The sequence below is a fragment of the Microtus ochrogaster genome, chromosome 17 (assembly GCF_000317375.1).
Source record: "Microtus ochrogaster isolate Prairie Vole_2 chromosome 17, MicOch1.0, whole genome shotgun sequence".
NCBI lineage: Eukaryota > Metazoa > Chordata > Mammalia > Rodentia > Cricetidae > Microtus > Microtus ochrogaster.
The window spans coordinates 15690987-15702845 of NC_022019.1; the positions used below are offsets into that span (position 1 = coordinate 15690987).

At 45.2% G+C, this 11859-nt stretch overlaps 1 protein-coding gene across 2 annotated transcripts in view; it reads right to left on the reverse strand.

The window, feature by feature from the left end:
• Positions 1 to 2711, reverse strand: part of Serpine3 (serpin family E member 3) — a 28121-nt gene extending 25410 nt beyond the window's left edge. For both annotated transcript variants that reach the window (XM_026783215.1, XM_026783214.1), the window contains exons 1-2: positions 2665 to 2711; positions 1261 to 1535 (exon numbers count right to left, since the gene is read on the reverse strand). In XM_026783215.1, the coding sequence (XP_026639016.1) occupies positions 1261 to 1522 (262 nt within the window). In that variant the 5' untranslated portion in view covers positions 1523 to 1535; positions 2665 to 2711. The remainder of the gene's footprint in view (positions 1 to 1260; positions 1536 to 2664) is intronic.
• Between the last annotated feature and the right edge of the window lie 9148 nt (positions 2712 to 11859).

Sequence of the window (11859 nt, forward strand, 5' to 3'; positions counted from 1 at the left end):
AAAACACATGGCACCCACCCCCATCTATAAAAGCACATGGCACCCACCTCATCTACAGGTATTGCTCCCCTGAGACAGAGTGGCTGCCTTCAGAGTTCTCATGAGCATAAACCAAGCTCCTAAGCAGTTGTGGCCCTTACAGTAGGAACACCACGACACTTGGTGTGTTGTACTGTGTTGACTCTAATGGGAGCCTGTGGACCTGGGCACTGCTCTGGTGTATAACTGCTGGGAATGACTAAGTTCTAAACACTACCTTTGGCTTCAGCTGTCCCTAGAGAGAACAGACCTATTTGTTATCCAACAAGAGAGTAAGACTTGTTTTAGCAGTGGCCAGCGTATGTTCAGAGGGGGACAGGCAGTTCAAGTGACACTTGGGAGACATGACGAGTACTAACCTTGACTTGCCAGCTCAAAGGTCCACGGCGAAGGTGGCCATGGCCAGGCTGGGTTGGCATCATTTCTTGTACTTCTGACAAATCTTAATTCATACAAAGACCATGCCTGTCATTTTCAGTGACATGTTTATTGCTTTGAGGCAGGGTTCTTGCTACACAACAGAGTGGCCTGGATCTGAGAAATCTGCCCCAGCCACTGCAGTAAGCTTTTAATTGGCATCCAGTTCTGAGATCGAGAAGAAAGGTCATGTTTGCCGAAGCCTGTAGTTGGTCAGGTATCGAGTTGCATCAGGAGTGTAGGTTAACGTGGGCTGAACTGCGTGCTAAAGCCTCTCGCTGTCAGCAGAGCTGTTCTGAGATACACAATGTGTAGCTATAAGCTGGTGAGTAGAGTACTACCCAGAAATCACAGAATCGTGAAAACAGGCTGGTCAAAAGCATAGTCTTGGGTCTAAAGAGTTTGTACTTAAGTCCAGCCCTGCCCTTGATTGACCATGTGACCCCCAGCAAGTTGCCTCTACCCGGTGCTTATCTACTTCCCCAAATAGGGGTGGCAATGAAATCACCAATCTTAAATGGTGTTGAGGCCATCAGTGAATGTTTATAAGGTGTTTCTCACACTGCCCAGCCTCAACAAGCACTATAAAAGGGGCAGTGACTCAAAACAGGGATTTTGCTGTGAGGCTAGAAGAGAGTCTCCACAGCCAAGAACAAACATGGCTGTAAAGTCTGAGTACTTCCCACACAGCTGCACTTCTGTGCCCATGCGTACTAGGAGCTGAGCTCCCCATGCTTGAGAGTCCCTGAGCGGAGGGAAGCAGGGACCCGGGTGAAGAGGAAGCATGGGAGAACAGCCTCTAACCTTGAACGGTATATCCCAGGGCACTTGCCAGCTCCCAGCCCGTGTTTCCCCGGGCTCCAAACTGCAGGATCTCTAGGGAGAGGGACACACTGGCAGGTGAGATGACAAAGTTGGTCCCGTTTCTCTGTGCTGCTGCACTCCGGTAGAGGTGAAGGGCAAACTCGGTCTTCAGCAACCACAGGCCTTCGCTGAGGGGGCTGCCTCCTCCTGCCGAGAAGCAGGAGGAGAGAGGGAAGAGGGTGACCAGCAGGAGAGGCAGCATGGAGGCAGGACACCTGCAGTTCAGAGGGAGAAGCAGAAGGAGGGATGCTGGTGATAGCGATGGCAACAAGTCGCCTGAGAACAGGGGCACCGGCTCTGTTTCCAGTGGCCAGGAATGACCAAGGACGGTCTCATTGCGCTTTCTTGATTACCCACCATGATCCTACCTGTCTAGGCCGCTACACTCGTCTGGGAACCTTTGGAAAACTCAGCGACATGCTTGAAGATCTGCTCCTGTTACTCACTGCATGTGTGGCCTTGGGAAAGTCCTGATTATATCAAAACACACCACTATGTTGGGAAAAGAAACGCCAAAAGTGCTGCCTATTTCTTGTTTCATGGCACGTAGTCTGTTTATGGCTGTGCCATGTTTATCGTGAGTAGTTATATCACAATCAAAGATTATCTTCTACGCTAACGAGAACGTACATTCTGGGTTAATATTCTAAAAAGCATACTTGCCGTCGCAGCTACAGCCCTGGTGACTGTGCTCTAGAGACTCCTCAGTCGGGAGAGAGTCACCCGGCTGTGACAGACCCCGGCCTTCAAGAGTGCTGCATGAAATAGCAAGAAGGCAGATGTGCATCCAGAGACTGACGCACGGGATAACTTGGCGCCCCTCCCCCCCAGAACAGGAGAGCGTAAGAAAGTCAGGCCAGAAGAGAGCATGACCGGGCCTTTCCAAGGCTACAGCAGTGCACAGACATTAGCAGTCTTCACTGAGTGCTGTAACTCTGGGGCCAGACAAGGCTGATGGGAGAGGGAGCACTTCCTACACAAGTTTCCTACACAAGCTTCCTATACAAGCTTCCAAACAAGGCCCTGAGCCCAGTGCTGTTCACTTTAGATGAAGACCCAAGAGAAAAAAGCCATGTCTTCCAGCCCTTCCTTTCCTCGCTGAGCACAAGTACCCACGACCTTGGAACCCAGAGAGTGAAATTTGCATGGGTGTGTGGCATGTGTCTGGAGAAAGTGGACTTTAGTCTAGGGTCATTACCAAAAGCTTTAAGTCCTACCTCGAGAGCTCTTACAGCATTGACAAACTCACCAAAACACTAGCAACCTCGGCAAACAGACTTGGATGCCCAGGCTCCAGGTGACCCAAGTCCTGTCGTGGCTACTAGGGATGATCCTCACACTCACCGGCTCTTTGATTAAATGGTGGTTTCCTTGTTCAGTTCTGCTCTTGTGTCTCCAGCATCAACACGCTGCCCTGTTTTAAAGAGTGGTGCAGAATGTGCTCTGAATCACAAGACACCCCAGGGAGGAAGCTGGCGATCGTCGTCTCTGCCGGCGATGTCTCTACCACTCGGTCCAAATTCCTGCCATGTGGAGGCTCTGCCAGGAGAAGCAACTCAGCTCCAGGCAGCAAACCCCAGATGAGAACAGAGTACGCCCTGGGGCCAGAGCCAGCCATGCCCATCAAACCTTCTTAGGCTTGTGACCTGGTTGTACCAGCAAGAAGCCCTTCATCTACCCCTTTATTACTTTGGAGAATTCCATGGTAACTCTGGGGTTTGCTGGGTGCCAGGTACCTAAGGCTTTTCCCCCTCCTCCTGGAAAGAAAACAATAGATTAGTCTTTGAGCATGACCTGAAACTCTGAATGACTGCAATGCTGTAAAGGAGAAGCCAGCAGCGCAGAGTCTGGTTCAATCAGGATGGAGCAAGATGCCCGGCCTCACCTGTGGCACCTGCTGTGTCGTGTGAGCTCTAGGGCAGGCCGCAGAGACAGCACAACAAGCCTATTCTAATCATTTGAGAGAGGGAGATCTGGTGGGGGCTCCTTAGCCTGACAAGTACTCGCATCCCTATAATCAGTGGGCAATTCGCTTTCAGGTTTTATGGTAGACACTCAAGCCAAGGGCAATTTAGGTCTTAGGGTAGATACAGTTCTGTAGCTGCTTCATACAAAATCTCTCCAGATCTTGAATTTGGATGTAAATTCGCTATTGTGTGCCTCAGACTTTAAGCCACAGTATGACAGGGCAAAGAAATGCTTTTAACTCCTGTTCAGTACCCACAGAAAGCATTCCATCCGTTCACGCATACAAGAGACAGCTCCTGATGGTCGGCTGGTCCAAGGCTCTGGGCTAGGTCAGGGGACTGTAGCGTTGAATCAGCAATCTGAGCTTAACTCCCAGTCTCTCTCTTTGTGGACGTTAGATGTTCACGCTGACAGTGTTAAACAGGGAGCTGCGGTCAACCGCAAACACTTTCTGACAAGACTGTGCGGTCCTTAAAGCTGGACCTCATTTAGCAAAAGTTGGCTGATTGCCAATATTAGTATGAATTGCTGCTTGAAAAACAACATCTGAAGCTGGGCGATCGGGCTGTGTCATGTCCGTGGATGTGATTTCCTGACTTTATGAATGCACCCGTTCTAAATCGCTTTGCAAAACATTTTCATGAAGCAACAGCAGGGAAACTTGACTGCTGGAGATATTTTTCTGCATGGATTAAATATTTCGAAGTGAGGAAGAATTAAACATAAATAGCAACTGATTCTTCTTCAGGGTGCTCCACAGAAGCTAATGTCAGCATGGTCTTTGACCATGTAAAGAGATTGCGTATTGGCTTCCAATTTGCCAGGATGGTTTGGCAACATTTATCCATAGCCATAGCAACAAGCAAGGTGAGCATCACTGAGTCCACTCTGTGTTCTAGAAACTCTGTTCGACACTTTCCATTCACAGCTGAACATTGTGTGAATCCCCATGACAAATGCCATGAGGACATGTATTATTCCCATTTCACAGAGGGGAAAGCTAAGGCAGAAGAATTCAAGTTTGTGCTGAGGTTTGCACCTAGAACTGGTCGTTTTCACTCTCAGGCTTCTGTTATTTCTCACAGCCTTGGTAATGTGTGTTAAGGGGCTGAGACATTGGCTCTTTGGAACTCACCATGGGATTCTAAGGTTTTTGTTAATCTACCCAGACTCTATGGGCTACTGATAAACTTCTGCTCTGCTTCCATCTCCCGGGACTGCTGCTCCGGGGCTGCACGTCTAGACAGACAGAGTGCAGGGCCTTCAGGGTATGACGCATCTCCTCATTGCAGTCACCTCCCTGAGCCCCCTTCCAGGCCCCTCTCCTTCCCTTTGGGACTCACTGGTTCTCAGCCTGTTCCCCCACTAGGGACTTTCCAGCCAGGACATGCAGCTGGAAGACGCAGGCCATTTCCTCTAGCGGGCTCACTAGAGCCCTTGCCAGCTGCCTGGCTGGGACCCTGTCATTGTTTTGCCTATCTTGAGGTCCACACTGTTCCAGGGGAAACTTGTGTAGTGCTCCTGGACCGAGCCACTGAGGCATCAGATTGTAGTTGAGAAGCAGAGGATCTGAGAAAGAGGCTGCATCTCCCAAACCAGGAAAACAGGTAATCAACATTCCCGACCTTTGTATGATTAGCCTTCTGAAGACTGTAATCGCTCCTGGGGAGAGAAGAAAGGCAATTTAAACAAAAAAGAAGAAAAAAAAATGTAACCAACAATCTAACTCCAGGTGTTCAATCCCAACACAGAAAAAAAATATGAAAAATCAAAAGTAATGGTTCCTATTGAAAAATAACCTGGAAGAACTCTCAGAGAATTAAAAATAATGATTAATAACTATGGTTAAACACTCTAAGACAAAAACAAAGAGAAGAATAAAACAAGATAGCCAGTCTAAGACAAAAAAATAGTTTGAATTTTAAGAAAACCCCAAGAAATGATGCTGAAAATGAAACACTCAACAACAGGTCAATTAAAAAAATCTCAACAGAAAACTCAACATGCTGATTAAAAATCTCAGTCGAAAACTTCAACAACAGAATGACCAAATCAGAGTCAGAGATGGAAAATAGGATAGGAGAATTGGAACACTCAGCGAAGGTCAATGAGGAGCAAAGAAAATATATATTTATGGGCTGGAGAAATGACTCAGAGGTCAAGAGCACTGGCTGCTCTTTCAGAGGTCCTGAGTTCAATTCCCACCAACCATATGGTGGCTCACAACCATCTGTAATGAGATCGCTGCCTTCTTCTGACTTGCAGTCGTACATACAGGCAGAATACTGAATATATAATAAATGAATAAATCATTAAGAAAATATGAGCGGCACATGGAAAGGTTTGGGATGCCATGAAAAGATATAAGCTCTGGATTATGCCCATAAAGAAGGAGAAGAACGTCATAACTAAGACATAAAAAATGTCTTCAGGAAAATCATAGAAGAAAAAAATTCAAAACCTGGAGACAGAGATGTTTTCTATGTAGAGAACGGCCTTCAGAATGTGAAACAAACCAAGGTCAGAAAAGAAATTCTTCTTGACACTTTACAATTGAACATTAAAAACAGAATAATGAAAGGTCATTGAAATCTGTAAGAGAGAAAGGTCAAGTTATGTACAAAGCGTGCCCAAGAGTAGCATCGGATTTCTTGACAGAAGCCTTTAAAGTCAAAAGGGGCTAGAAAGCTGTGTTTTACATCCTGAAAGACCACAGCTGCCACCCGGATTAACATACTCAGCACAACTATCTATTAGAATTGCAGGAGAAATAAAACTCTCTATGATAGAAACAAATTAAAGGACTTTATGACCTCCAAGTCATCTCTACAGAGGATATGAGAAGGAATACTTCAATCTGAAGAGAAGAATAAATACACCCAGGAGCCCAAATAATACCAGGACAGCTAATCAAAGGGGAGCCAAGGAACTATCAAAACTGTCAATAAAATGGCACATATTTCAACAATATGTCTGAATATAAATGATTTCAGTCCCCCCAATAAAAGGACACAGGCCAGCAGCTTGGATTAGAAAACAAGGTCTGTCGTTTTGTTGCCTCCAAGGAACAAACCTCACCATCAAGACAGCCATTACTTATGGTAAAGGTATGGAAAAAGCTGTGCCAAACAAATGGAACTGAGATGAAAAATGGCATAGCTATTTTAATATCTGACAGAATAGACTTCAAGCGAAAACCAGTCAGAAGAGACAGGGAGGAATTTATTAAAAGAAAAATCCAGCGACAGGATATTACAATTCAAAATATATGGGCAAAAAACATGGGGGGGGGACCCAATTTTATAAATGAAGCACTGTTAAATATAAAGCTACAGATTGATGCCAGCACATTGATAGTGGGGGATTTCAACACCCTACTCACCAACAGACTGATCATTTTGGGAAAAAAAAACCTAATTAGAGAAATTCTGGAGCTATATGACATCGAAAGTCAAATGTATATAACAGACATCTACAGGATATTCCACACAAAGATGAAAGAATACCCATTCTGCTCAGCAGTCCCTGGGACTTTCTCCAATGATAAGTAGTGGTGTGGACGTGTAAGCCAGATACCACCCACCCCAGCTGCCTTTGATCATGGTGTTTCATCGCAGCAACAGCAAGCTTAAGACAGATGCATACCTAAAGGACTCCACATCCTATTATAGAGATACCTGCGCTTCCATGTTCATTTCTGCTCTATTCACAGTAGCCAAGACATAGAAATAGCCTGATGTCCATCAGCTGATGAATGGACGGTGAAAAGCTGGTATATTTACACAGTGGAAAATAACTCCGCTGGTAAGAAAGCGAAATTATGTGATAAAGCAGATACATGTGTAGAGCTGGAGACAATCATTCCGGAGTGAAGGAACCACCCTGACCCAGACAGACTAATGTCACAGCAAATGTCTCTTCTTTTCTCTTATTTGCAGATGTTATTCTTGGGCCTATAGATACGTCTGTTTTATTTGGAATACCTGTAGAGGCCAGGAAATTATTAAGGGGTCATGGGGGAGGGGTGGGGAGAGCAAGAGAGGGAGAACGCAGTGGTATAAATGGAGCAATCTAACAGGAAGAGTCAAACTGAGGTTGGGGAGGAAAGGGCAGGGTAGAGAAGGGAAGAAAGGGAAAATCGCATATATGTATATATATATATATAAATAAACACACACACACACACATATATCTCCAAAATGGAGCTACCCTATAGTAGAGTGAAAGAGTGAAAATGCCTCTAATAGACACCAAAGGCTAATGAATAAAAAGCTCACTGCTAGGAATGGGCTACATCTTTTGTAGTTGTTGGCTAGTGAGGCCCTATAGACCCCCCAAACATTATAAACTTGCAAATACTCTCAGTTACTCTCTAGATATTAACAATAAGACCCTACTGCTGAAAATACCACAGACCTGAGTTATAGAACATGAAGAAATTAAGCTAGAAGCTTTATCTCTGTTGGCTAGCTTTCATAGTTCTGGAAAGTTCTATACAACCTCCAGAGCAGGAAAATAATCATCAGCCTTACCCAGCTGTGAGCTATAATAATAATGACTGGCCTGGCAAAATATGCCCACTGGTGCAATAGTGGTGTGAATATCATGGGAGTAACCAACCACTTTCAGTTTGGATTTAAGTCCTGCTCCACAAGATAAAACCAATACCTGGCACTACTGTGGGATAGTGTTCTTTTACACTGTAAAGATTTGTCACTCATATTAGTTTAATAAAATGCCAATTGGCCAGTAGCCATATAGGAAGTATAGGTGGGGCAACCAGACTAAGAGAATTCTGGGAAGAGGAAAGACAGAGAGTCGGTAGCAAGCCAGATGCAGAGGAAGTAAAATGGGAATGCCTTACTGAAAAAAAGGTACCAAGGCATATGGCCAAACATAGATAAGAATTATGGGTTAATTTAAGTTGCAAGAGCTAGTTAGTAATAAGCCTGAGTAATAGACCAAACAGTTTATAATTAATATAAGCCTCTGCGTGTTTATTTGGGACTGAACAACTGTGGGACTAGGTTGGACAGAAACTTCCATCTACATGGCACCATTATCAGACCAAGGACCAACTTATTCCGCTAAATAGTATTAATCTGGATCCTAATGACATCATTATACCCATAGATTAATGCATCTCCTAACCTTCTTCAGAGAAGCTTCTATTTGCAGTAGATAGTAATTAACACAGAGACCTTCTACTGGCCAAGGTTCATAGAATGAACTGAAGAATTCTTAGTTCTAAATGGAACATCCACACTCCACGCCCCCATTCCAAGGTTTAGGGATCATTGTGGAAGAGGGGGTGGGAAGAATATAAGAGCTAGGTGATGGATAACCACAAGGAAACAGTGTCTTCTGGACACAGCAGGATAGTTGCACATCTGAACCCAAAGCACTTTATGACAGCATGCACACGAGATGTGAAAACTCAAGCCAGACAAAATTCCAGCATGGCAAAAGGCGTTGGTCATAAAGTCCCGCCCCTAACTGAGGAGCTATTCGCAATTGACAGCTGCAGGGAGAGGGACAGTTAGTTTCCTCTGTGACCCTGGTAGGTCATATCCCAGCGGAAGGCCACACATCCAAGAATCTTTGGACAGCATAAATTGGACTTGATGAGTTTATTTTTTTTTTAAGAAAGGTACTCAAAGAAGAATGGGTAAGGGTGAACCCTGGAGGAGTAAGGGAAAGGAGGTATTATATATGATAAAAACATATTCTATAGATTCTCAAAGGAGCAATAAAATACTAAAGAATAATGGCATAAAAGATGCTTAATTTTCCAGTGGCTAATTTCTTACAAGCATAAACAAATAATTTTCAAACCTGGAGGTCTACGATTCAAATTAATAGAATGGATAGAGCCATGTTGTTTTAATTCAGGCAGAACCCATTTAACACGCAGGCTTTTCCTCAATGCTGTGTATTGCCTGTTTGTCTGGAGTTGTGTGGGAACAGCCCTTTGTTGTAGCTCTAGCCTTTGTGAGCCCACAACAGGAAGAAAGCATACTAGGAGCGATCAGCCAGAGATGTGAGAACTTAGACATGTCTAATGTCACTATCCTTTTCCCATTACGACAACCTTTATTTTCCTAGTTTTTCCTTTCATCAAGAAAAAAAAAAAACCAAAAAAACAACTTACAGAGTACCTCCCATGCGCCAGACGGTGCGAGGAGCTAAAAGCAGCAGAGAAGAGACACATTTGTCTGTGTCTTCTCAGGCATCTCTGGCCCACTGGTAGCACAGGCAGCACCCACACAGCAGCATTTAAAGCAGCGTTTAAAGCTGGGTTGGTGGGACAGTGAGAAAGGACATCAGCTGTGGCTTTCCTCTAGCCATGGTGGCAATCAAAGTCACTCAGCCGGTGAGAATTGAACACTGCCTCTTGAACATAGGGTCTTGTTTGCTACAGGGCACTGGTTCTCAACCTTTGGGTCATGACCCTCTTTGAGGGCTGAATGGCCCTTTCATAGGGGTCGCATATCAGACATCCTGCACATCAGATATTTACATTATGATCCATAACAGTAGCAAAATTACAGTTATGAAATAGCAATGAGATAATTTTATGGTTGGGGGTCACCACAATATGAGAAACTGTATTAAAGGGTCATGGCATTAGGAAGGTTGAGAACCAATGGTTTGGACTAAAGCTGAGGAGCTCTCAGGCTAGCTCTGGGTCCTGAGCCCTAGTTAGGGCTGGGCCCCAGCAGGATGCTTCTGGAACTGATATCGTGGGTCTTTAGCTGTCTTTGTTTACATGTAGAGACTCTGCTCATGGCTTGTTAACTCTCCTGCATGTCCTGCTTCCTCTGTGTCCACCGGTAACTCTGGGTGTCTCTGCCATTCTTCCCAGCATTCTCTCTGACCCCCAAATCATGCCTGGCTATTGGTCATTTAGCTTTTTATTAAACCAATCACAGTGACATACATTGCCACAGTGTAAAGGAATATTCCACAACAATTGCTCCCTGGCTATTCAGTGCTGAGAAATTCTCCACGCTCGTACTTCCAAAATAATCCCTTGTAGTTTGCTATTAAGTGAACTATGATTATTTCTACCCAAAATTATAATATATATTTAAGTCCAGTTCCTCACCCACTTGCTCAGACAATGGTTAGGTATTCTGGCTCCATGGGGGGGGGGGATGTGCTGCCTGTTCCCAAGGTGTAATGCAGACATGGGAGAGAAGAGTAAGCAGAAAGAAGCCTGATCTTGCAGTCGGGGCCACCCTTCAGTCAGTGATATGAATTTGAGTGTGAGACAGCATCTCAATACCCACTCGTCATGAATTCTAGAAATTCTTGTTGCTTAGGAGGCAATGGCTACCTCTTCCTTGGGACTTAGAAGAAAGCTAGACCACCACACATTCTGGGTGCATCGCACAGTTAATCGATTTGTGGGTGAAGATTTTAGCTGCTTTCTCCCTGCTATGAATGAAGTCCACATGACTTCCAGTCTGTTTCTATGGTTTCCTTCCTCTGCTCAGATGCGTTAATCAGTCTGTCAGTTTATTACTGATTCTGATGCCTTTCTTTCCCTTCGAATCTGACTCCATATTAATTTAGTTTTCATTTCAACACTGTTTAAAAATAGAACAAAATTGTTTTGACTAGCATACAATCAAACGCTAGATGTTGAAAGAATTTACCTCGGTGGTCTAGATCTCCGCTGCCTTTCTCTTGTCATTCTAAGATGCTGCCTTGCCCCACTGCCTCAGAGCAAGGTGAGTCAGTCATACTCCAGGTCAGTCAAGTGCCTCAGTTATTGGCCTCGCAAGCTCAAAAATGACCAAGGGTGACCCCAGCAGACACACCCTCCTGGAGGAAAGATGAGATGTACCAGTTTTATTTGTTGCTAAGGAGCCTACTGGCCTCATCCGAAGACACTGGGTTGTCATTTGGCACTGCTTCAAAGAGCCCAACTACTGCTGTTGGGCTTGTCAACCTCCCCAGTGTGCCAGTGCCAGGCACAGTATTCCCCTGCAGCGTTTCTGGCAGGGACCCTTGTTTCCTCAGTGCCCACTGTGCAGCAGAAGTTAAGAACATGAACCCTGGGACCAGACTTGGGATGGGCTTCTGGTGTCTCTTACTGACTGTGAGGGCTTGGGCTCCCTTCTTTTTCCTGACTTCCGCCAAGCCTCCAATTCCTTATTTATAAGATTAGGAGCACAAAGAGCTACCATTGAAGGTTGCTGGGAGGTTAAGTGAAGATGAATCACAGATGCAGAATAGAGCCTCTACTGACCTTAACTTCTGCTATCATCTGGGTGACATCCATGAATTAAAGGCTTTGCACCAGAGTGGGGCTACTTTGGGGACACTCCCTCTCTGTGGGGGCACTCCCTCTCTGTGAGGACACTCCCTCTCTGTGAGGACACTCCCTCTCTGTGAGGACATTCCCTCTCTGTGAGGTCACTCCCTCTATGTGAGGTCACTCTCTCTCTGTGAGGTCACTATGTCTCTGTGAGGTCACTCTCTCTCTCTGTGAGGACACTCTGTCTCTGTGAGGTCAGTCTGTCACTGTGGGGACACTCGCTCTCTGTGGGGGCACTCCCTCTC